Below are 24652 nucleotides of genomic sequence, written 5' to 3' on the forward strand. Positions count from 1 at the left end.
GGACTCTGAGGTGAATTGGCGCGCTGTGAGGGCGGGGCACCGCGCATGCGCAGTCAGCAGATGTCAGGTACGCGTTGTCCTAAGGCGCATGCGCAGAACCGGGATGGCGGGAACATCGCCCTGCGGGCGGCGCCATTTTGTTTCGCTGACAGGATGAGGCGGGCTCGGCGCTTTTCCCTTCTCGCCTTCGTTGTGTTCGTCGCGGTGCCTAATTGTGCCTTTAAACTTAACGTGCCCAAAGTGTTGCTGCCCTTCAGCCGGGAGATGAGGGTGCCTTTCGTGCTTGAGGCTGAGAGGGGCTGTTACTCCTGGTGAGGGAGGGAGCGGCGCTGAAGGGGGATGGAGGGTGTGGAAAAGGGCAGCGTGTGGGGATGGAGGGGTTCAGAGTGCAATAAGGAGGTGGGAGCCTGGATCAGGGGCTTCATGTGTAATAGTGGTCATGGCTGTGCTGTGTGGCTGCCAGGCAGAGGCCCATGGCCTGCTTGACAGGGTCTATGACCTGCCAGACAGAGGCCTATGGTCTCCCCAATGGAGGCCTGTGGTCTGCCCTATGGAGGCCTAAAGTCTGCCCTATGGAGGCCTGTAGTCTGCCCAGTGGATGCCCATAGCCTGCCAGACAGAGGCCTATGGTCTGCCCTATGGAGGCCTATAGTCTGCCCTATGGAGGCCTGTAGTCTGCCCAGTGGATGCCCATGGCCTGCCAGACAGAGGCCTGTGATCTGCCCTATGGAGGCCTATGATCTGCCCAGTGGATGCCCATGGCCTGCCAGGCAGAGGCCCATGGCCTGCTTGACAGGGTCTATGGCCTGCCAGACAGAGGCCTGTGGTCTCCCCAATGGAGGCCTGTGGTCTGCCCTATGGAGGCCTGTGATCTGCCCTATGGAGGCCTATAGTCTGCCCTATGGAGGCCTATAGTCTGCCCAGTGGATGCCCAAGGCCTGCCAGGCAGAGGCCCATGGCCTGCTTGACAGGGTCTATGGCCTGCCAGACAGAGGCCTGTGGTCTCCACAATGGAGGCCTATGGACTGCCCTATGGAGGCCTATGGTCTGCCCAATGGATGCCCATAGCCTGCCAGACAGAGGCCTATGGTCTGCCCTATGGAGGCCTATAGTCTGCCCTATGGAGGCCTGTAGTCTGCCCTATGGAGGCCTGTAGTCTGCCCAGTGGATGCCCGTGGCCTGCCAGGCAGAGGCCTGTGGTCTGCCCTATGGAGGCCTATGATCTGCCCAGTAGATGCCCATGGCCTGCCAGGCAGAGGCCCATGGCCTGCTTGGCAGGGTCTATGACCTGCCAGACAGAGGCCTATGGTCTCCCCAATGGAGGCCTGTGGTCTGCCCTATGGAGGCCTATAGTCTGCCCTATGGAGGCCTATGGTCTGCCCTATGGAGGCCTATAGTCTGCCCAGTGGATGCCCATGGCCTGCCAGGCAGATGCCCATGGCCTGCTTGACAGGGTCTATGGCCTGCCAGACAAAGGCCTATGGTCTCCCCAATGGAGGCCTGTGGTCTGCCCTGTGGAGGCCTATAGTCTGCCCTTTGGGTGCTGATAGCCTGTCAGGCAGAGGCCCATGGTCTGCCCAGAAGGGCACTGAGGGGCCCAGTGCTCTGACAGTGCTGTCAAGATAGACATGTAAGCATAGAAGGGGACGTCTTTTTGTCTTTCAGGCGTTCCATGCATTACAACGTTGCAGCTGAGCCCCTTTATAAGAACGGCACTGCGTGCTCCCAGAAAGCCCTTCTGTCTGCTCAGTCCACGCAGCCCACCAAGCTGAGCAGCGCTGTGATAGCTGAGGAACACGGTGGGTGGAAAAGCAGGTTCATGAGGTGGGAGGTGATGAGGGATTTAGGGCTTGTGTACGATATTCTGCATTTTTATTGTTGAAAACAAGCTGTGATTAGTGTTAATACCTTCTCAATGTTCTGCAGGGTGAGAAAGCAGCTATTAATTATTCTCATTAGCGCAGCTTTTCGCAGCTGTTGAGTCAGTAGGAACCTGTAGGGGCTGAATTTGTTTGTTCCCCTTCTGCAGTCACCGGCCACATGCTCCGCTGCGATGTGATGGTCGACGTGATCGACAGCATTGAAATCCTCTCCCGAACTCGGGAGATCTACGTGGAGGATTCCCCCCTGGAGTTGGCAGTGAGAGCCCTGGATGTCAAAGGTAGTGCTTGGGAGAAGGGCTCTGCCAGCACCACACCAAAGCTGTGCTATGAGAAATCAATGCTGCTTGTTGCCTTTGTGTTTAGAAGGGAAGGAGGTTTGATTTGACTGTGTCAGCTGGCAAGACTGGATGAGTTTTCCCCCCTCTATGTGAATCTCCATCTCTGTTTTTAGGTAACACGTTCAGTAGCTTGTCAGGAATGGTTTTTGAGTGGAGCATCGCGAAGGATGAGGATTTGGACAGCATAGAATTGTCAGAGAAAATAAGGTGACTGCAGCAAAAAGGATGAGGGAATGCTGAGCGCTTCCTTTCATCCTGGGATGCTTTTAGGGTGAGAAAGCAAAAGGAATTCACACATATTGGGTTAAAGGCTTCAACTTCATATTTGGGCAATCTCTATTAAGAAAGGATCCCAGAGAATCCAGCCTAAGTTTGAGGTTCCTCTGCTTCAAACTGGGGGCGTGACTGGAGACTTCCAGGGGTGTTTCCTACCTGCTTTTCTTCCTGCAATGCTCTGATAATGCTTTCTTCTTGATCAATGTACTCATGGGATGCCAACCTGTCTGTGGTAGTGAACCCAAAATGGTCACTCAGATGGACTTGATGATCTTCAAGGTCTTTTCCAACCTGGTTGATTCTATGATTCTATGGTAGCAAAGGTCACTTTTGTGTTCTTATCAGGATCTTAAAATACTCAGAAGCTGACTATTCCCCTCCAAACCACATCGTTGAGCTGGAGAGAGCAGAAAAGCAAGGAGACAGAATCCTGGTGTCGGGAATGACAACTGGTGCAGCGGTTGTGAAAGTCCGAATCCACGAATCGACCTACAAGGTGAAGAATCACCACGGATTTCCCTTTCTCTATGTAAAATAACACAACCCAAACCTCTATTTTAGGCAAACGTGCATTTCTTTGTTATCTTTTCTTGGCTTTTGTGGCTATCATGGCTGTTGGTAATGGCAGCATTCTGTTTTCCCATTAGAAAGTGGCTGCTGCAGCCATACGCCTCCTGGTCCTGGAGAACATAGTGCTGATCCCTGCTCATGACGTTCACCTCCTGGTTGGAGCCTTTATAAAATACAGAGTCGCCAAAGTTGTACAGGGGAAGATTACAGGTAAATGATCATAAGCACTGTAGTGTTGAGCCCAATCTGCAGCTGAGCTTTTCTAACTCAGCGCCTGGATATGGTGTGTTCAGAGCAGGGCAGCTGAGCCTAGAAATGAAGTCTTAGTGAGACAGAGCCTTAGTGAGATGGAGTCTTAGTGAGACGAAGCCTTAGTGAGATAGAGCCTTAGTGAGATGGAGCCTTAGTGAGATGGAGTCTTAGTGAGACAGAGCCTTAGTGAGATGGAGTCTTAGTGAGATGGAGTCTTAGTGAGACGAAGCCTTAGTGAGACAGAGCCTTAGTGAGACGGAGCCTTAGTGAGACGGAGCCTTAGTGAGACGGAGCCTTAGTGAGACGGAGCCTTAGTGAGACGGAGCCTTAGTGAGACGGAGTCTTAGTGAGACGGAGCCTTAGTGAGATGGAGTCTTAGTGAGATGGAGTCTTAGTGAGACGGAGCCTTAGTGAGATGGAGTCTTAGTGAGATGGAGTCTTAGTGAGATGGAGTCTTAGTGAGACGAAGCCTTAGTGAGACGGAGCCTTAGTAAGATGGAGCCTTAGTGAGATGGAGCCTTAGTGAGATGGAGTCTTAGTGAGGTAAAGTCTTATTGAGTGCCCGATTGCTGGGGCCTCTTGGGAGCTGCACTGGGAGGGAATGCAGCACCTTATGGAACTGGGGGATGGCCCGACCTCCTGTGGTGGCAGAGTGGGTGTGAATTGATCTCTGTGGCACATTGAGCCTTGCAGAGCTCTTGTGTCAGCTCCTGAGTGCTGAACTCATGCTGCCAGCATGGAGAAAAACACCTCATTACACTTTCAAACTGATGGAGAGCTGCCGTTATTGTTTGGCCTTTGCATTTGTGTTTAATGAAAGAGCACGCTTTGCAGGAGAGCGGAGGTGGTTGTCAAATCACTGCAGTTTTGTTCTTATTTTCAAATGATCTTTCTTTGCAGAGCTGGAATTTCCTCTGGAGCATTATGAGCTGGAGCTTCGGGATCACGTCGCTGCTCCTGGAGCCTCTGAGCTGCCTGTGGCCAAACTGGAGGGGAAGGCAGCCACCGTGCGAGCCGTGCAGCTGGGGCAGAGCAGCCTGGTTGTGGTCCATAGAAGTATCCTTCTGAGCTTCCATGCTGTCTTCTGTACTGCTGGGCCCTGATTTATAGTCACAGATTGGGAGTGAAAGGGGTTGTAAAGGCAGGTGGGATACTTTGGTTTTGGTTCTGAGTTGCTCCGAGTGCTTGAGCTTTGTTGGAGGGGATTCCTGTGTGACTTTCCTCCTTCCCCCAGGTGTGTGCTCAGCTCCGTGCTCCGCACTGCTTTCCTTCCCTGTTCTCTTCCTTTCTCCTCTATTCCAAGGACTCTGCCCAATTACACAATGTAACCCCGCTGATGGCAACTGAAGGTGAAAATGACCTCAAACTCCGCACTCTCAGTTACTTTGTATTTAAACCCTGCCAGTTTTACGGCTGGTTATAGATGACCAAGCTCCTGAATTAAACAAAAACTCCTACACAATTCCTATACGAGAATAAAGATGTTCACATGCGAGCTGCATCTGGGCTGCCGAACTGCACCATCCATGTGGTGGAAGCTGGATTTTTAGGTAATGAGAAAGTAGGAGATCGACTCTAAAGCTCTCACATCATTGTTTTGTTTTGTTTTCTGATCAGGAACATCTTTAATGTATCACTGCCTTCCTTCTGTTGCCAACAGGCATCTGAAACTTAAGGCCAGAGCAGGCTGCATCTTTTCAAATGCACTGATTGGAAACCTGAAGTTGGCCTTGCTCTGTTTGATGGGCTGCTCTCTAAATAGAGCAATTAACTGAGCTGAACATTAGCAACAAGAGATAAGGCTCAGAGCTTGGGAAGGTTGTGCCACGATTGCTTTCCATGCCATTTTTGTCCTGCTTGCTGAACTATCTGTTCTTAATAGAGCGTGCTTGGATGCAGGGGTTTGTTTTTACATGACAGCGGATACTTTGGGGGCTGAATAATGAGCGTCTTTCTGCTTCAGTCACCACTTCTCACCCAGAAAGGTCCTCGAAGCTCTCTCTGCTCTGTCTGACATTCCTCTCTCTGTGCTAAATTCTGCTTCCTGGCAGCAGAGAGACGTAGGTTACAACAAACAGCATCCAAGCTCTCATGGATCAAGCACAAAATGGAGTACAAACAGCTTCTAAACCAACTTAGGAACCACTTAGTTATTGTGCAGATAGAAAAGCAGCTCTTGATCTCAAAGCTCTTAATAAAAGATATTTATTGTTTATGTCTTATTGGTTGCTGTTGGTTCCAAGAGCAACACGTGTTTCTTATTTCAGATTTCAGTGTCTATCCAGGAGACAGATGGGTGCTGGAAGCGCAGCGGGAGTACACCATCACCGTTGAGGTTTATGATAGCGACAGCACCAAGGTTTATTTATCTGATGTGAGTAAATGTCTCGTTAGCAACGCGCTGCCCGGAGTGCTGTGCTGATTTATGTTGCTGTCATGGAGAGCGTGTAATGAATACAACATTCCTGCCCTTTCCAAGTGCATTGAAAGTAGTTTCTAACAGGGATATTCAGGACCTGGAAGGGGATTAGAGAGCAGGAGAAGGGAAGTGGCTGCTGCTTTTATCATCTCAGTCTTTTTGTTGCACAAATTTCTGCTCACATTTTGGTCTTCTTACCTATATTACAAACCTCTCCAGGACTCTGCAGTCCCATGGGTGATAGTGAGGAATGAGTTGGGTTCGCCTTGGAAGGCGCTGCAGCAATGACTGATTTTTATCCATTTGCAGAACCTCAGAATAACTCACCACCTTCCTAAGGAGTATTTTGAGGTGCTGACGTCGTCTCTTAACGGCTCTTACTACGTAGTTCGAGTCTTAAAAGCTGGCAGCACAGGGATAAGAGCTGAGCTGGTTTCTGTCCTCCAGCAGGTAAGAGGGAGAAGGATGGTCGTGATTTTCCTCAGTGTTTTTGCATTCCCTTGGGTTGTGTCAGAGCACTGATCACATCCATGTAAAACAAGCTGCTCTGCTTGGAGTTACACTCTATTTGTCCTGCTAGAACAAGTTACTCTCCTCAAGGCTTTTTACACAACACCTTCTGCAATTTCTGAGCTGGGAGCATCCGAGAGGGAAAACTGACTCTTAGAAATGTGAGAAACCCAGCAGTTAGAAAGGAAAGCTGGATGACACCAGGGCTTCATGCACCTTCTGTGCTGCTGTTGGAGCAGCTGCAGCTCTTAGTGAGCTGCACACAGCGTGTCGTCTTGCAGAGCATGTGTGGGTCAGCAGAATGCTGCTTCTGTGCCAAGCAACGTTCCCACATGCAGCTTGCAGAGCTTCCCAGGTGTTCAGGGACTGTTCTCTGCGACATGCTGAGCTGTAGCTGTCAAAGCTGATGGCTTTCATAGCAGAAGTAAGGGACGCTGTGCCAGTTGGCCTCAGCACCTGGGAATGTAGATTAAATGTGATGAGGAAACGATATAAATACAGCCACAGGCTCCTGCCTCTAATTTTATACAAAATCACAGAATGACCTGGGTTGGAAGGGACCTCAAGGATCATGTAGTTCCAACCCCCAAAATGAAGTGTTTTGTGGATAAACGGATATGTTGCAGTGCTGTTTGGGTTGCAATCCCTATAAGGGTATTTCCATCTGTCCCCATGTCTGCAGGATGGCTCTGGTGCTCCCCTCCCCACAGCGATCAGCCGTGAGCAGGAGGTGAAGATATTCCACCCCATCACACTGTCCAAGTCCTTCCTTGCCTTCCCATGGCATCCCACAGCAGTGCTGTATCAGTACCGAGTCCAGGTGAAGTGAAGTTTGCTTTGTGGAACTGTGATGGGCCTCCTTGGTTTGGGAGCCTCTTTCAAAAGAGAATTACACAGATGTTCTGCTTGTCCTGCTTCAGCCCCATAATGGTTCTGTTCCCACTAGTAACATCCAGCTCCCTCCACAGCAGCCATTTGTCACTGATAAGCCCACAAGCTCTTCTCTTTCCTCCACAACAGCCACGTTCCTGTCCCCCACTGCTCATCCCTCTCTTTGCCTTCCCCTCTTCTTCCTCTGCGCTGCTTTGTCACTTTGCTCTTTGATCCCATTTCATTTGCTATTTACTTGGCTGTACATTATTAAACATCACCGCCATTCTGAGCCATTAAAAATGGCATAAAAAGCCATTAGAAGTGCGCTTTTACTGCTCCATAGTTAAACCACCAACACACAGTTGTTCCCCACCCCCTCCTCCTGTTGTACTTTATGGCCCTCCCCTTCTCTTTCTGTTCTTACAGGTGAAAGGAGGCAGTGGCAATTTCTCCTGGATTTCTTCCAATCAAACTGTGGCCACGGTCACCATAAAAGGAGCAGTGAGCGCAGGCCTGGCCCAGGGGAACTGCACAGTTCAGGCCAGAGATGCACAGAACCCCTTTCATTATGCAGAAATACAGGAAAGTCTTTTGATTTCAATTATTCTTCTTTCTGGGCACTTGTTCCGAAATGCCGTCTTGGCCAGGCTTGGAAACTGAAAGCTTCTTCTATAAGGCCAAAGTGTGTTTGTTGTTCAGAAGAGCTGGGCTTGGTTTTCTGGAGGCTTTTATTGCAGTGGGACTGTTTGCACTTTACATTACTGGATTTCCATCTTAGTATTATATCTCGAATGTCAGGTGCTCCTTCATGCAGTGCTATTTAGCTGTTGAATTTTGCATCCTGCTTAGCCTTGTATATGAATTATTACAGCGTTCATAAGTGAATATACCATCAATCTGTTTCCTATCTTCTGATTTGGGCTGCTTCTTGCTCAGATCCAGGCTGTAACTGCGCACACTGACCCAGTGCTGATGTCTCTCTGCTCTCACGCTGCTTCCTGGCTCTGTTTTCATGCAGGTGTTTGTGGAACCTCTGGCAGAGCTGAAGCTGATGCCGCTGCGTGCAGACGTGGAGGTGGGCCATGCTGTAGTAGCTCCTCTCCAGGCGTACTTCACACACAGGGAAACGAGGCAGCACACTGCTTTCACTGACTGCTCCCTCTTACCTCTGGACATAAGCATGGAGAAGAGAGGAGTGTTTGTCCTTCCGGAAGGAGGTAGGATGGGTGAGCTGCAAACACTCATTCCCATAAACGTGCTTTGTCTGATTTATGGGGACTTTGTCAGCCATTAATGAATTGTGAGGCTGTGATAGAGTTGAACCATCTCCTTTATAGCTGACTCCCAACAATCGAGGGATCAAATGTGACATTTGGGGGAACCTTTAGGAAAACCAAAGGAGGTTAAGGGTTCTCTTGCACTTAATTTCACCACAGATCTGCTGCAAAGATGCTCTGTTTTAGGTAATCAGAAACCCGACTTGACATTCTGCTCCAGCTTCCAAATAGAAGCAAGGTCTGTGGGACACACATCACTGACAGTGAGAGTCAATGTCCACCAACAGTACTTGGAAACGAATGCAACGTTTGCTGCTTATGAACCTCTCAAGGTGAGGATGTGTGTGCACTGTGTTTGAATTGCTAACCCATCAACGTCTTTGCTGCACGGTGCTAAATCCTGAATTGTTTGCAGCAGGGAATTAACCAACACCAACAAAAACCATTCTGCTGGATGGCAGTAAATGGGTTTAACAGTCAAACTGACTTCAGTTCTTATGGAAGCACAGCAGTGTGTTTGAGCTGCGCTTTGTTTTTCAGCCTGTGTGCTGCTGTGTCAGCACTTTAGTAGGTGGGGTCTAAGCTGGATTTCTTGGGCAGCTTGGAATGAATGAATGTAGAAAGAAAACAGGGTTATTCTATAACAATCTGCAGTTTCTTGTCTGCTTCTCATGTGTGTGCATGGCCCCCTTCCAGCATTACAGTGCCCTGTGGGTTGACCTTAAACATCCCTGACGTTGCTGGAGTAGTTTGAGGCCTTAAGTGGTCTCAGTGGTTCCTTTTTGTCTGTTTTTAACTTGAGTGAACGCCCCGCTGACAGATGGGACTAAAAGAGGAATTGCTGGCTTTCTTTTCTTCATGTGCTCAGGCTGTCAACCTGGTGGAGATGGCTTTGGTAACCTGGAAGGCAGCGAAGGAGATTGTTTTTGAAGGTGGCCCAGGGCCCTGGGTTTTAGAACCATCTCATTTCTTTTCGGAACTGAAAATGGAACATGAAGATAAAATCAAGTATGTACAAATCCACCTGCCAACCCAAAGGAAAGTGACCCAGTATGTGTACCAGGTTGTGTGCCTGGAGCTGGGGGAGCAGGTAAGGAGCTCCCATCTCTGTGTTCTGAGCTTTATAAGGAGCTGCAGTGTGTACAGCAGTTACTTTCTGCCCATTGTGGCTGATCTGGGCAGTGAGCAGCTCGCTGTGTGTCCCTACAGGTGCTGACGTTCCATGTAGGGAACCGGGCTAGTCAGCAGAACCCCGCTCCTGCCGTGGAGACAGCCATGGTGACGTTCATCTGTGCTGTTCCTGCCAGCATGACTGTGAGCCCAGCGTATGGAGCGCTCCGTGCTGTTCCACCTTGTCTGCTGCCACAGCACAGCAAGCAGCTGGTAAGGCTCAGGGCAGAACTGCTGCTGTTAATGCTGTGTTATGCTCCTGGAATCACCTGCGGGGTGTGGGGAATGCATGATGTGGGAGGTACCTCCCGTGGGCTTAGGTGAAGGTTGGGTGTTGTTAACTGCTATTGCAGAGCTCTGATTGGAAAAGTGGGCACCTGAAAGTGAAATAACTTTTATCCTATTAGACTGGTACGAGGGTGGGCAGTGATAGTACAAGGGGGAATGGTTTTAAGCTGAGACAGGGGAGTTTTAGGTTGGATCTTAGGAGGAAATCTGTCACCCAGAGGGTGGTGATGCACTGGCACAGGTTGCCCAAGGAGGCTGTGGATGCCCCATCCCTGCTGCATTCAAGGCCAGGCTGGATGTGGCTCTGGGCAGCCTGGGCTGCTGGTTGGTGACCCTGCACACAGCAGGGGGTTGGAACCGGTGAGCATTGTGGTCCTTTGCAACCCAAGCCATTCTATGATTGTGTCATTCTATGAAATGATGGCCTGGACCCTTTGCTGATAAGGTTTCCTCTGCCTGTTGTGTGTTTGTTTTGGCAGTAATTGATGTTGTAAGCAGGAAAGCTTAAAAGAGGAATCCCTGTGATATGTTGGGTGATGAAGCTGTAGTTGAGAGAAAGAAGCAGTTACTGCAGCACAGAATCCTATCACTGCAGTCCGACTGATTCTTGTCTGGGAGGAGGAAACGTTTCTCCTAACGCCAGGCAGTGAGTGTCAATGGAACTAACTGCTCCTCTGTGTGCAGATCCCCATCTCCAGCCGGAGGAGCACAGTGCTGGAGCTGGCGATGTTCGACGGGCAGCAGCGCAAGTTTGACAACTTCAGTTCCCTGGTGCTGCAGTGGAAATCATCCAACAGGAGCCTGGCACACTTCTCTGATGCCAGAGCCACAAGGATGGTGCTGAAGGATGATGGCAGCGGGCAGACCCGGCTGCACGGTACTGCTGGGCTTTGGAGGTGTCATGGTTTTGTGCTGTTGCTGTCAGTATTCTACATCGTATCATCATGTGCAGTATGATAGGTAACCCGTGACAGAAGGACATCATTTGCTGTATTTTGATATTCAAAATTGTTCCTCGGGAATGCAGTGAAACTTGAAATATCTTCAACATCTTCCGAGTATTTCTTAAGGGGTTTTGAGTTCTTTTGTTTCTTTTTCTGGTCCTCTGTTGCTTGCAGGCCAGCAGCTTCTAGAAGTGCATCAGATCAAAGGAACTGTTCGTGTTGAAGTCAGCTTTGTCAAGTACAGGACCGGCGGCGGCCCACAGGTGAGCCATAAGGAGCCATTGTGGTGGACACAAGAGCATGGCAATGCAGTCATACTTCATCTTCAGTTCGAAATGCAGCTTCACAGGGCGAGATTTCTGTAGGAGAAATGCCCTTTTGCAATCTGCAGTCATCATTTCCTTTCTGTCGGAGGGGAGGAAGAGCTTTTGTAACCTGAGGAGCAATACTGATGGAACACTGTGATGATTTTGTTTGTGTTCCTAGGCAGCGTCTGGCTTATTTACCTCTGTGGAGTTCCTACTGGTTGACGACGTGATGGTTTTGCCTGATAATGTCACTGTGTATAACCACCCTGCTGTAAAGGTAACAGCCCCATTCACAGCTGTGTTGGACCTCCAAGGTCTATGAAAATGCCTTCACATTTTGTAGCCATGTTCCCTTAGTGAAACCTTGGAGCAGGTGAGGACTGAGGGCTCAGTTCATTGATGGGATTTTGTTGTCATTGACAGGAGCAGTTCAGTCTTGTGGAAGGTTCCGGATACTTCCTGGTCAACAGCAGCAAGGAGGGAATAGTGAACGTGAGATACTTGGAGGCAGACGGTGCCATTGAGGTGATTCCTGTTTGCACTGCAGAACCTGGTGTTGAGGAAGGTTCAACCTCAGGAAAGAGGAAGAAATCAATCTTTTTTCTTTTCTTTTTTTGTTCTTCCCCTCCATCTCCTGGTTGTTCTGAGATGTTACGTAGCTCCTTACAAAAATCCCCTCCGGTTTCCTGCCCTGCTGTGACCTCCTGCAGTGCAGCTCATTGGTTGGGACCCAGAGGGCAGGAGTTTGTCGCTGAGTCAGAAGGCCAAACTGCACAGGTTTTATTTGAGAGGGAAATCTCATCTCACTGCCAAAGACTGAACTTTGGCTGCTGTGTGGCTTGGGAGTGGAAGCCGGATGTGTTCAGGTTCCCCAGGACAGTGCACTGCTCCCTTTGGTCCAGGAAGGGCCCTATGGGAGCTGTGTGGGCTGACCCAGGTCCCGTAGCTGTGCTCAGTGCTCAGTGCAGCTGTGTGTATGAGCAGAACATCTCATCTTGTGAATCTCCTCTGTAACAGAGATGGAAATATTTTCTCCTGTTGCCATGGCTGTGCCTGTTTGCTTTCCTTACAGGTCACCCCTTTGCAGCCTGGGTTTTTAAGCCTGGCTGTCCGTGATTCCTGTTTGGCCTCGTTGGCACCGGTTGCAGCCCAGGTGCACGTGTCTGACGTGCAGGAGGTGGAGGTGGATCTCAATGAAAAGGTGATACAACCCAGGGGAAGCTCCACTCCTCCTCAAACCCAGTGTTATGGGATGCCCTGCCCACCCAGAGGAGACAGTATTGCTCCCTTCCCATCCTCCCTCCCCCTCCCTTTTAATCCAGGTTGAGATTGGCAGCTCCATTACGGCCACAGTTCGAGTCCTGGGTTCCCAGCGACTTCCCCTGCGGAGTAAATACTTCAAGTACATGAAGCTGCAGCTGCAAGCAGCATCACCTATCGTTACCCTGGTGTGAGTATTGCTTTGGGCTGGGCCATTCCAGAGTACTAGCTGATAACATTCACTCTGTGATGAAAAACAGAACAACTCCAGAGGAGCTATTTGCATTCCTCCAGGCCTCGTAGCTCTGTGTGTGTTTCTCTTTTGATAAAGGAGTCGATTCCCTCACGCTTATTGTGTTTATTAAGTGGTATTTTGCCACTCAGAGCTCTGTGCTATGGATAATACAAGCCTCTGTGTTGTAACTTGCCAGCTTGGCAGTTCCTGCCCGAGTTGCCTCATAGTTATAACACAGGAAATGAAAAGTGGAGTCATGCTAAAGTGTCTTCCCAGGCAAGTAGAGGAAGTGGGAGAGTATTCCCAGCTGCACACCCTTCATGCTGTCGCTGTGGGCCAGACGACTTTGGTAGCCACAGCCTGGGACAAGATGGGCAGAAAAATCACTTCTGCTCCTCGGAAAATCGAGGTGAGGATGCACAGCTCTGAAATCTGCTCGTTTTTGGCTGCTGTGGGATCCTTATGTTCAAAGTGCTTTAGGGGGAATAAAAACAGTGCTCCACTGATGGCGCTTTGGCAGCGTAGCCCATTGTTCTGCCAGCCCTTCCATTCAGAAGGCAGAACCACTGCCCACACTGGAAAGCTGTGTATGAGGCTGTCCCCAGATCCCCTTGGACGTGCTCCTGTGATAGCAGAGCACCAGCTGCCTTTGTCTAATGTACAGAAGAAACGTGTGTAGTATTTTACAGTAGAATATCCTTCCCTTCTGCCAGGTCTTTCCTCCATTTAAACTGATCCCTAGGAAAATTACTCTTATTCCACACAATGTGATGCAGGTGAGCATTATTGCTTCTGAGCAGGTGAGAATTTTTTGCTTCCTTTCCCCCTGTGTACTTCACAATATACTTCACGGTGGTGAAAAGGGCTTCATTAAGCTTAGGAGTAAAGGCTTTAAATCCTATTAGCAGCCTTACTCCCCAATCCTGTCCTGTGGCAATCTGGTGGTGACCAGACCTCAGTTCAATGCCTGAAGGTGGGCAGAACATTCCATAGCCCTCCTTTATTGTTGAATTGAGCTTCACTGATGCGACGTGCTGCTTCTGAGTGCTGGGATGGGAGGGCTGGGGGCTGCCCCCTGGGTTAGGTGTGCTGCCAGTCCTGATGCTGTGTGCCTAGAGAGCACAGGGAGATGGGTGCAGTTTGGGCACTTTATGCTTTGAAATGAAGGGGCTGCAGAGGGAGAGGTGTGAAATGGGCAACTGGAGATACTGATGTTTGTCTTAATGAACATCTCACCTATTGAAATGCACTTCAGGTGATGTCTGAAGGTGGTCCCCAACCACAATCCATCGTCCACTTCTTTGTCACCAACCGCTCCGTCGCTGAGGTCAGCAGCCTTGGACACGTCACAGCAAAGGCAGTGGGAGCAACCACCATCCAGGGCACCGTTCAGGTGGTTAATGAAGACACGGGAAGAGTGACTGTGTTTTTGCAGGTATCTTCCCATTGCATTCTTTACTCCCTCGTGCCTTTGTCAGGCTTTTTAATCGTGTTGGTAGCCCGACATTGAAAACCTGGCCTCTGAGAAATCACCCATTTGAGGGCTTGTGGATCTGGTGTTTGTGATGTATCAGTAAAAGCAGTTTTAACAGTTACAAGCAAGAGAGAGGGTGGTCACAAGTCAGGGGGGAAACTCCTCCATGCTTTTCTTTCTTGCTTTCTGGCGCCCCCAGTGGGATACAGTGAAAGGCGCTGAGGAGACAGCAGGAATCCAAGAGCTTTACGAGAAACCTTCGTGCTCTGGGTTGGTCAGCAGCGCTGCATTCCGACCCTGGGGAGGTGCTGGCTGCCCCTTCCCTGCCTGACAAGGAGCAGGCGGGGCAGCGTGCTTCAGAAATGAAGCTGCAGGCTGCATGCAGGCCGTGCACTCGGGTCATACTGAACTGCTGTTGAACCATGCTGAATTGCTGTTGTTATTTGGCAGGATCAAGTGGAGCTAGAAGTGATCCCGTTAAAAGCAGTAAGAATCCATGTACCCTCCACGAGGCTGATCGCAGGCACTGAGGTATTGTAGCCCACACCGAAAACTTCATGTTGGCCAAAAGCTAAGGAAGATTCTTACCCTAATAAGCGGATTAATAAATGCCTGCAGTTCTAAACCCTGAGCTCAGTGCTGGCTGGAGCACAGCAATCCCTAGAAAGAGCTCCTTCAGTCTTCTAGTCCATTCATCCCAGTGTGCAACAGAAAGTAACACCGTTAGATTAGAGAGAAGCAGCAGCCCTCTCTCGCATGGAATTCAAGCCTTGCAGGCTGCATCTCTGCCCTTTGTTGGATTTATGGGCTGGGAAACGGTTCTATGTGAGCGTGAGGGCAGCAGAGATGGATGTGGGTTGGTGGGGAGCCTGGAATGCCACGTCACAGCGGCCGGAGGGAGCTGTGTTGTAGCAGAGCGCTGTCTGGAATTCCTCTGCGGAGATTTGAGGGCTGTCGTGTGACTTCAGTGCTTTTAAACACAAAGAAGAGATTCTGAGGGAGGATTTATGCAGACAGTGTGGAATGCAATTTAAAAGCTGGATTTCTCAGCTGCTGCAGAATATCTGGGTGCGTTCAGAGAGCTGCAGCGCTACAGAACAGCAGTGTTTCATTTTCTCTTTGTTAACCTGGAGATGTAGGATTTTGGGTCTTGAAATACTCATTTAGTGGATTTTCGATGGGAGGAGGATACAACCTCACTGCTGCCAGGCATTTAATCCAGGGATATGAGGGTTTCTTTTGTGTTTTAATGGAGTGCAGAGAATACACTTCTGTATTAAGTTCATTCCCTGCGTATCAGACATCATTCCCCTCCTCTTAAGTTTTAGGGGTTCACATTCATTGCTAATGGCATATAATATGCCCCAGTGACTAGTCTGCCCTTCATACAGGATTGGGCCAAGAAGCCCCGAATACAGGGAAGCTCGGATGCCCTTTGGTGATGGTATTCTTCCTTTGTGACACTTCTCTCTGCTGACAGTGTTCTCCCTCTGCAGATGCCGGTCTTTGTGGTGGGGCTGAACAACATGCTGACTCCCTTTTCCTTTAGTAACGCTAACCCAGAGCTGAGTTTCCAGTGGTCAGTGAGCAAAAGAGACGTTCTGGAGCTGCTTCCTCGACACACAAAGGTACTGAGTGGCCTTATAGCACAGTGTGTGTGGCTGAAGGCCTCGTGGGGTGGGACAGGCAGCATGTAAGAGGTTGTTAATCCAAACGTGGGTCAGCCTGCAGCTGTGCTGTCTCTCTAACAGGTTTCCATTCAGCTCCCAGCACAGAATAACGTTGCTATGGTCGTGTACACGAGGGCAGCAGGGAGAACAAGCATCAGGGTGAAGGTGCAGTGCCTGAATGCATCTGCTGGGCAGTTTGAAGGGAACGTGGCTGAGTTGTCAGACGAAGTGCAGGTCCTGGTATGTGCCACGGGCTGGGCTCATTGCAGAGGCAATGTTTGGGGTGGGAGACACCTGTGGGCAGCCTGCATGAGGGGTGCAACAGGAAGGCTTCATTTGGGTATAGCTGCAAGATCTTTACACCTCCTGTTTATGTCTGTTTTTGTGCTGACCAGGAACTGCTTTTCCTTCACTCCTCATTTCCAGCTGCTCTTAATCCATTTTTTCAGTGTCTCTGTTTAATAATATCTTTTTTTTCTGCCTGTAGGTATTTGAAAAGCTGTTTGTATTCTCTCCTTTGTTTTCCACTGAGCAAATTCTAATGACCACGAATTCTCAACTCAAGCTGTACACAAACAGGTAGACACAGAAAGGAAAACCCAGAACACAGGGCAGCTGACGATGCGTTTCTCTCCTGGCAGCTGCCTCTTAGCTTATTTTTCCTGTCCCGAGATATTCAGCAGAGCCTTACAAACTTCCTGCTCCGAGGCAGAGAATTGGAGGCATGCTCTGCTTCAAGCTGCTGTCTTAAAAGAATGTATTGAGTGTAGTTCAGCACAGAGCAGCAAACACTCCTCAGGTTTTTAAAGGGACAGCTCAGGATGGGTGAAACATTCCCCTCTGGGCACTAACAGAGTGATGCTGTTAATCTGAGAAAGCAAAGCCCTGAATTCCTGCCTCCAAAAGCAGATCTCAGGCTTTGGTATCTACCTTTACTGTTGTTTTTTTTTGCTGGTAGGTTTTGTTGAGATGTTGGTCAAAGTGTCACCTAAATGTATTCATGGCTGGGAGCAAAAAGAAATAAAAGATGAGCTGCTGCTGCTTGTTGCATGAGAGTGAAATGAACTTCCAGGCTGTGCAAGTCTAACAGAGCCTTCTTGCTTTTGTTCCTGGCTAAGGGAAGGGGCTGCATCTGTCAGCTTCCAGATCCTGCAATGTTACCCCAACTCCTCAGTCCTCGAGGAGCGTGATCAGGGTCTCCTGAGAGCCGGGCCCATCTCAGGCATCGCAGCATTGGAGGTGACCTCCGTGGAGCAATTTGGAGTCAATCAGACCATCATAACGAGTATCCAGGTGGGAGTTCAGGCAGCATTCAGCCACCAGGGCTCGGACAGTGAGAGCACCTGGGCTCAGTGTCGCTTTACTTTTCCAGATTGCACCCATTTCCTATTTAAGGATAAACGTTAGTCCCCAAATCTATACCAGCAGTGGCATTTCCTTGGCTGCGTTCCCCCTGGGGATGTCCTTACTCATTACAGTCGAGTTCTACAACAGCATTGGGGAGAAGTTCCATGCCCAGCATGCCCAGCTACACTTGTCTGTGAACAGGTAAGTGTCCTCAGAGCTGCCACGTGGCCCATAGGGGGGGAGAACTCACACACTTCTACATCACAAGTGATAATAGAGATGTAAAGACCCATCTTAAACTTGAAATACGTTTGAAAACAGCTGTTGAGAATTGAGGGCCCATCACCAATACTGAAGCAACATACAGCAGGAAATATGCGCCTTTGGAGGGGTGACATTTAGCAGTTTCCTCTTGCTTAGGAGGTCTTTGTTTTCAGAGATGATTTGCTGCTCATTAGACCCGCAAATAAGAATCACACCTACGTTGCTCAGGCTGTGAGCAGAGGAGTGACGCTCTTGACTGTCCAGGATAGGAAGCATCCAGGCGTGGTGGATTACATCCCTGTGCCTGTGGACTGTGCCATCCAGCCAGAGCTGCCCAGGGCTCTTGCAGTAGGAGATGTTGTCTGTTTCAGCTCACCCCTTGTCAACCAGGAAGGTACGTACACCTTCTGCTGTAGCATCTGACCGGGCTGTTAAACAGCCGGTCTGCTTTGCATGTGGGAGCAGAGGAAGGCCGGGCTGGTGGGGTTTTAATGGGGTTAATTTAGAGGTTTAATGTCTCTAAGAATTGTGAAGCCCCTGGGATGGGTGTTGTGCCTCGGGGTGGGGATGGAGCTGCATCCACGTGCACAGATTCCTGATTCTCGGAGCCCCAGTCTCCTGTTTGCAGAGGACTCACTTCCTCGCTGCTTCAGAGTTCAAGCGTGGGCCCAATTTTATTATCTTTGACACAAAAAGAGCATTTTTCCCCCGTTTTCCCCAACTTCAGAATGGCTGTTTTATAGACATTCAAAGGACAGGCTGCTCGGGGCAATTGACTGGTGCTTAAACAAAGCCTTCCTTAACTGCATTAAGAGGCTCCATGCGTAATGGGGCGACAGGCCTGCCTCTGTGCTTTTATTACTGGCTAATCAGAGCTACATGGTAAATTAAATCTCTGATAGCATTTTTAGAATAAAAAGAAGCAGAGAGCCTCCCAAGGAACGCAGAAAGCTTTCTCCCATTCGATGAGCATTCTTCTTACTTGCTGAACCCCAAACTTAACCTTCCAGTTTATGGTCCTGATTTATTGAGGTGAATCCTATTTCTAAGCTCTCTGGCCCCGAGAATAAGTGGGAGCTATTCTGGTGTGTTTAGCTGGGAAATGTGGGGAAGGAGGAGCCCTGCAAGGAGGAGACCTCTGTAGGAACTATAGAGATGCATGGGAAGAGATCTGTGGTGCTCACTGCTGGGTGAATGCAGCTCCTCAGCCCCTGCTGCAGGCTTTGACTTGCAGCCCAATGTTTGCAGGTGACCCAGGGACGTGGCACGTTTCCCCCCCCACCATGCTCAGCATAGACAGCGTGAGTGGAGCAGCGTTAGCAAAGAGCTCCGGAACTGCTACGGTCTTCCATGAGATCCCAGGGATAGTGAAAACATACAGAGAGGTATTTACCACCACTCTACAGGGGGGACATTGCTCTACACACAGGGTGGTGATGCACTGGAACAGGTTGCCCAAGGAGGATGTGGATGCCCCATCCCTGCAGGCATTCAAGGCCAGGCTGGATGTGGCTCTGGGCTGCTGGTGGTGACCCTGCACACAGCAGAGGGGTTGGAACTGGATGATCTTTGTGGTCCTTTGCAACCCAGGCCATTCTGTGGTTCTATGAGAAGGGCAGCCTGCTTCTGCATAACAGGAGTGCGTGTGTGTTGATGCTGTTCTACATCAAGAAGGAAAGCGGTAGATGAGCTGTTATCTCTAACTGTGTTGATAAGAGCATGCAGTAGGGAGGCACTGTTAGAACAGAGAGAGAAACCTGGACTCTTGAGTTGCTCTGAAGCTCCTAGAAACACAACTGCAAGTGAAGGGATAGGGACAAAACAGGGAGGGACAAAACAAGGAGGGCTGGGGTCTCTTTTACATGAAAGGTGTTTTACTGTGCTCGTTAACGTACTTCAGCCTAACCTGTAATTAATTAGGCAAGTTGTGTAGGATAACAGAGAAAAGAGAAGCAGTCGGTTTCCGTGCTGTGTGAGTCTGTGTCTGTGTTGTATCTTTCAGGTCGCAGTCAATGGCTCATCACAGTTACATCTCCAGACTGGTCAGAAAAGCTTTTTAACCAACGCTCCCAATTCATCTGCCTTCCACGTTCTCATCACCACGAGCAGCGGGACAGAAACCCTCCAAGGTAGGAGCTGCCTCCCTAAGCACCAGACCTGGGGGTTTCTGATGGGGAAACCTGATTGCAGGTTACAGCTGAACCGCTTTGTGCTGTGGGGCAAACTGAGGGTGAGACCCTGATGGCTTCATGGCTGTTTCCTTCCTGCAGGCTCCTGCAGCTCAGCCCAGCTCAGCGCCATCACACAGCGCCTGGTCCCGCAGTCCCTCCTGCAGTGCAACCTGAAGTTCAGCAGCACCGTGGTGGACGTTGCAGCTGGGGACGTCTTCCTTGTGAGCCCAGAGTTCAGCACCCAGGAAGGTAGGGGTGAGCTCAGATCCAAACACGGCGCTTTGGCCTCCGTTCCGCTGGTATTTTTCTCTTTATTCCCTTGTGAATTGTCTCAAACTCAGGTCTCTACGTCTGTGTAATCACTGTTAAACCGCAGCCCAGCTCAGCCCTGCTGGCGCTCAGCACAGCCAACACCTCGGTCCGCCTGGTGGCTTCTCTCAGCAGTGACACACACAGCGTCCTCATCCCTTTCCTCCCCGCCTTCTACCTGCCTCAGTCAGAGCTGGCATTCAGCAGCACGCAGCTGACTGATGTGCTGAGCGTGATGGGAGCTGAAAAAGTGTTGGAAAACCTGGAGGTACGTGGAAAAGCTTTTGTTCTGTGTCTCCTTTCCTGGGGGACCAACACCACCACACACCAATGGATGTGGAAATACCCACTAATGGATGTGGAAAAAGCCACTAATGGATGCACACACCAAGGCCTGGCCATCACACTGAACCCCTCTGGGTCTTTTATTCTGTGGGTCTCTGAAAGCAGCCACTGTCCTGCATTGAAGCAGCTGTGTTATTGATGCTGTTTCTGTGTCCCAAGGTTCAGTCCATCTCTCCAGCTGTAGAGGTGTTGCCTTCTGAGTTCTCCAGCAAACCCGGGTTCGTGCATTACACGGTGCGTGCTCTCAACCTCAGCTCCCTCCAGCAGAAGCCGGCAGCCTCCATCATCATCTCTTGTGCTCTCACCGGCCAAAGGGACGTGGTCACAGCCCAGGCTGTCATGGTGGAGCATCCCCCAGGTGAGTTTGGGAGCTCTCAGAGCCCTGCACCCATTTACAGCACCCCAATTCAGCCCAGCCATCCCAGTACAGCCATCCCTCTGTCCATCGAGCTGCTGTCTGCATGGCTGACCCCCTTCCCCCTCCCCTTTTTAATGCCTCGAGCTGCTGTCTGCATGGCTGACCCCCTTCCCCCCCCACTTTTTAATGCCTCAAGCTGCTGTCTCTGCATGGCTGACCCCCTTCTGCCCCCCTTTATGTGCCTCAGGGCAGCATGGAGCACTGGGGCTCCACTGGCAGCTCGCAGGCTCCTACCAGATCCTCCTCTTCACTCTATTTGCTGTTCTGGGATCCACAGCTGTTACGTACCTGGGTAAGCTCCATCAGTCGTTAATTAACACCTGCAGAAGCTCGTCCCTTCCTCCTGGCCGTCCTTAAGGCCCCAATAGTGGCAGCTTAGAGCACACAGCACTAACAGGGCTGTATTTTGGCAGCATACAACGCCTTCGTGTCCAGGCTTCAGTCTCTGCCCCTCGTCTACGTGTCCAACCTGGTCACACCTCAGCCAGGTGAGCCCACAACCCCCAACACAGCATCCAACGTGGGGAGCTCATCACCACCCCCATAAGAACAGCTTGAAAACCACACGGGGGGGGTTTGAAAACAAACCCCCATTGAAGTCAGAGAAGATGGATTATGGGGTGCAGCCCTTTGTTTCCCAATGCAGGGTACACCCACCCCCCCAGCTCCATACAGGGGGGCAGCAGGACGCAGATGGGGCTGTGGAGTGTGAAGAGCTGAACCTTGTAATGCTGAACCTCAACACATGGAGCTGCTTTGTTCCAGCTGGAGCTGAACCCTGTAATGCTGAACCTTGTAATACTGAACCTCATGATGCTGAACCTTATAACACATGGAGCTGCTTTGTTACAGCTGGAGCTGAACCCTGTAATGCTGAGCCTTATAATGCTGAACCTTACAACACATGGAGCTGCTTTGTTGCAGCTAGGATGCAGAGCTCCATTCACCCCCATCACCCGCTGGGCTTAAAGACCCTTATTAAAGACCCCTTATTACTTAGCACTTAAGTGCAATGCAGAGGCAGCTCAGCATTACCCCACCACCCCCCAACGACAAATAAAAGCCATTCAACCGTTTTATCCAAAATTTATTGACAGGATGGATGGGGCTACAGGGACAGCAGGGCCCACACGGCCAGGACACCTCCCTGGGGCTCAATGCAATGCAGCTCCATATAATGCAGCTCCATATAATGCAGCTCCATATAATGCAGCTCCATGCATTGCAGCTCCATGCACTGCAGCCCTATGCATTGCAGCTCTATATATTGCAGCTCCATGCATTGAGACCTGCTGTGTGCAGCCCCGGCCATCCCGGCTGTGTGTGTTTAATGCTGCTTTCTTCTGAACGAGCATCCTGGGGGGAGGAAAAGGAGGGGAAACAATAAGTAACACAGCTCTGCACCCCCCCCCCACCTCCTGTTGGAGCCCCCGGAGCTGAACGGGAACCGGGGGGGGATACGGGGATGGATGGAGGGGGCCGGACCCACCTTCTGTCAGTCGGGCCTTGCCACCCGTGGGCTGGCACAGCACGGTGGAGCAGCCCACACACAGCACCACGGTCTGAGCGTGGCTGAACACGGTGGTGATCTTATAGCAACCTACGGGACGGGAACAACGGGGAGTAACGGGGAGTAACCGAGCGGACACGGGGCGTCCCGAGCGGGGCCACGTCGGTACCTGGGCACTTGACGTCCATGAAATACGAGTTGGGGCTCTGAACCAAACGCTTCTTCTTGTGTTTCCTCTTCTCCTCGTCCAGGGAGGGGTGCAGCAGGTCCCTCGCCAGCTACGGACACAGGGACCGGACACCGCCATCAAACACCGCCATCACACACCGCCGCCATCTTGCGGCCCCCACCCGAGCAGATGGCGGCCGGCCCTGCTCGCTCCCTGCCCGGTTCCCCCCCGCTCCCATCCCGCTTCTCGAGCCCGCCCCATCCCCGCTGCCCCATCCCGGCCCTTTGTCCGCCCGGTGCTGGAGCAGCCCGGGCTGGCGGCACGCTGCACTCACAGGCATGGCGGCGGCGTGCGGCACCGAGACCGAAAAGGGGCGGGACCGGAAACGGGCGGTGCTATATCCGCTGCGGGGTTCCCCGCACGGGCGGAAGTGGTTGCGACGCCATCTTGGGGGAGGACCTCAATGTGTGTGTGTTTACCGGAAGTGGTTGCGGCGCCATCTTAGAAGCGGGCCTCAATGTGTGTGATTACCGGAAGTGGATGTGGCGCCATCTTGGGGGCGGTCCTCAATGTGTGTGTGTTTACCGGAAGTGGATGCGGCGCCATCTTGGGGGCGGGTCTCAATGTGTGTGTGTTTACCGGAAGTGGTTGCGGCGCCATCTTGGGGGCGGGCCTCAATGTGTGTGTGATTACCGGAAGTAGTTGCGGCGCCATCTTGGGGGTGGGCCTCCATGTTTGTATTTACCGGAAGTGGCGCTCCCCGCTCCCGGAAGTCCCGGCTCAGACGGTGATGGCGGCGTCGTTGTTCGCTCGGAGCCGGTGACTGGGGGCCGCCATGTTGGCCCGGCGCGGGTCCGGCCCGTTGTGCTGCACCGTGTGCGCTCTGCTCGGGGCGATGAGCGCGGTGCTGAGCGCCGGGATGCGGTGAGCGGCGGGGACGGGGCCTGCCGGGCTGGGGCCTACCGGGTTGAGGCCTACAGCGCGGCCCGTCCCGGTGCGAGGCCTCCCGTTGTCCCTACAGGCCCGTGACGGCGATGGCGGCCAGCGAGGAGCGGCGCTCGGGTGGGTGCGGGGCCCGGTGGGCTTTGGGGGGGGGGTTCCGGTGATACCCGGTGGTACCCGGTGGTACCCGGTGGTTCCGGTGACACCCGGTGATACCGGAGCCCGCTGACCCCGGCCCGGTTCCGCAGCGAGCCCCGCGACGCCGTGTTGGAGGCGGGAGGAGTTCGTGGTCGCACGGGAATGTGGCCGCTGCTCCAGCTTCGAGCTGGTGAGTGACGGCTCCGGCCCTGACACACCCCCCCCCCGGTCCCGGTCCCGGTTCTGTTCCCGGTTCCGGTCCCGGTTCTGTCTCCAGGCCCTGCCCTGCCCCCCCCCATCTCCTTCCTTTCGTTCCTTCCCCCCATGTCAGAAGAGCGTCCCCGAGTGCGGCCCCACCGGCTTCGTGGAGAAAATCAGCTGCGCCGCCTCCAAACGGGACGAGTACAAGAGGTGGGGGGGGACACACCTAACAACAACCCCCCAAACCCCCCAGCTTGTGAAGCTTTTGGAGTGTGGGAGTTGTGAATAGTGGAGGCATTTGGGGGGTAGGGGAGTGTCACGATGGAGGGGTTGGGGCTTAGATGATGGAGCTTTGGGGGGGGGGGTCAGATGGAGGGTGGTTGGGGGGGTTGGGTGTTGGATGATGGAGCTTTGGGGGGGTGAGCTTTGGGGGGGGTCAGCGATGATGGTAGTTTTGGGGGGCTCAAGATGGTGGACGCTTTGGGGGGGGGGATCAGATGGAGGGGGTTGGGGTTGGATGATGAGCTTTGGGGGAGTCGGATGATTGGAGCTTTTGGGGGCTCAGATGGTGGAGCTTTGAGGGGGGAGTTGGATAGCGGGACTTGGTGGGGGGGTCAGAATGGAAAGGTTGGGGCTTGTGTGGGATGTGATTTGGAGCGCTTGGTTTTGGTGGGGGGTTCGAGATTTATTTTGTATGTGTTTGTTGTGGGTGGGCTGCAGATGGTGAGCCTTTGGGCGGGGGGAATTTCTAGATGAAGGGTGTTGGGGTGAGTTGGGGGTTTGGATGATGTGACTTTGGGGGGGGGGCGAATGATGGAGCTTTGGGGGGCTCAAGAATGGTGAAGCTTTGGAGGGGGTGGGTTGGATGGTGGATGTTTGGGGGGCCAGGAATGGGGGATTTTTTGGGGGGGGGGGGGGGGGGGTTCGATAGTGGATGGCTCCGGGGGGGAGGGGTCGGATGCGTTTAGCGGTTCTTGGGATCGGGGCGGACTGGATGATGGGGGCTTTTTGGGGGAAGAGAAGGTCAGATTTTGGCGAGGACTGGGGGGTCGGGTGGTGGAACGCTCCTTGACGCGGGGGGATGTGGGGAT

The 24652-nt window shown here is 51.8% G+C and overlaps 3 protein-coding genes across 5 annotated transcripts in view; 2 read left to right on the forward strand and 1 right to left on the reverse strand.

Annotated features, from left to right (window-relative positions):
• Nucleotides 1-30: 30 nt before the first annotated feature.
• NUP210L (nucleoporin 210 like) lies at nt 31-21677 on the forward strand. Of its 2 annotated transcripts, none has more exons than XM_032449166.1 (40): nt 31-311; nt 1666-1799; nt 2030-2161; nt 2335-2428; nt 2843-2993; nt 3145-3277; nt 4220-4375; nt 4801-4869; nt 5587-5693; nt 6048-6188; nt 6931-7068; nt 7548-7703; nt 8140-8347; nt 8585-8730; nt 9267-9488; nt 9608-9781; nt 10541-10733; nt 10975-11063; nt 11287-11385; nt 11532-11633; nt 12181-12309; nt 12431-12558; nt 12880-13012; nt 13317-13379; nt 13859-14038; nt 14528-14608; nt 15574-15705; nt 15829-15987; nt 16235-16326; nt 16866-17040; nt 17120-17295; nt 17532-17752; nt 18607-18743; nt 19361-19487; nt 19629-19778; nt 19871-20106; nt 20343-20541; nt 20789-20893; nt 21015-21089; nt 21248-21677. In XM_032449166.1, exons 1-40 carry the CDS (start codon nt 46-48, stop codon nt 21319-21321), a joined length of 5682 nt encoding a protein of 1893 aa, XP_032305057.1. In that variant the 5' UTR covers nt 31-45; the 3' UTR covers nt 21322-21677. The 2 variants fall into 2 exon arrangements, with proteins under 2 accessions (XP_032305057.1, XP_015740000.1); XM_015884514.1 differs by having other exon boundaries at nt 8140-8338.
• RPS27 (ribosomal protein S27) lies at nt 21672-22635 on the reverse strand. Its single transcript, XM_015884511.2, has 4 exons — nt 22615-22635; nt 22281-22389; nt 22091-22201; nt 21672-21957 (listed from the first exon to the last, which is right to left on the reverse strand). The coding sequence occupies exons 1-4, from the start codon at nt 22618-22620 to the stop codon at nt 21929-21931; spliced, it is 255 nt and encodes an 84-aa protein (XP_015739997.1). The 5' UTR covers nt 22621-22635; the 3' UTR covers nt 21672-21928.
• Nucleotides 22636-23023: 388 nt separating this feature from the next.
• The window catches only part of JTB (jumping translocation breakpoint), a 4120-nt gene continuing 2491 nt past the window's right edge, over nt 23024-24652 (forward strand). Inside the window, exons 1-4 of one of the 2 annotated variants that reach the window (XM_015884525.2) lie at nt 23024-23204; nt 23302-23342; nt 23471-23550; nt 23695-23771. In XM_015884525.2, the coding sequence (XP_015740011.1) occupies nt 23116-23204; nt 23302-23342; nt 23471-23550; nt 23695-23771 (287 nt within the window). In that variant the 5' untranslated portion in view covers nt 23024-23115. Of the gene's footprint in view, nt 23205-23301; nt 23343-23470; nt 23551-23691; nt 23772-24652 lie in introns of both variants that reach the window. The other variant, XM_015884524.2, reaches the window with a different exon arrangement.

The sequence above is a fragment of the Coturnix japonica genome, chromosome 25 (genome assembly GCF_001577835.2).
Source record: "Coturnix japonica isolate 7356 chromosome 25, Coturnix japonica 2.1, whole genome shotgun sequence".
NCBI classification, from domain to species: Eukaryota; Metazoa; Chordata; class Aves; order Galliformes; family Phasianidae; genus Coturnix; species Coturnix japonica.

Excerpts from the sequence above, each read along its gene's own strand:
- RPS27 (XM_015884511.2), bottom strand. Across the intron at positions 22,202-22,280 it reads CATGGACGTCAAGTGCCCAG|GTTGCTATAAGATCACCACC; the intron begins GTACCGACGTGG and ends CCCGTCCCGTAG. Across the intron at positions 21,958-22,090 it reads CAAGGCCCGACTGACAGAAG|GATGCTCGTTCAGAAGAAAG; the intron begins GTGGGTCCGGCC and ends TCCTCCCCCCAG.
- NUP210L (XM_032449166.1), top strand. The coding sequence starts at position 46 with ATGCGCAGTCAGCAGATGTCAGGTACGCGTTGTCCTAAGGCGCATGCG. Across the intron at positions 4,376-4,800 it reads CCTGGTTGTGGTCCATAGAA|ATGTTCACATGCGAGCTGCA; the intron begins GTATCCTTCTGA and ends ACGAGAATAAAG. Across the intron at positions 19,488-19,628 it reads CGGGACAGAAACCCTCCAAG|GCTCCTGCAGCTCAGCCCAG; the intron begins GTAGGAGCTGCC and ends TCCTTCCTGCAG.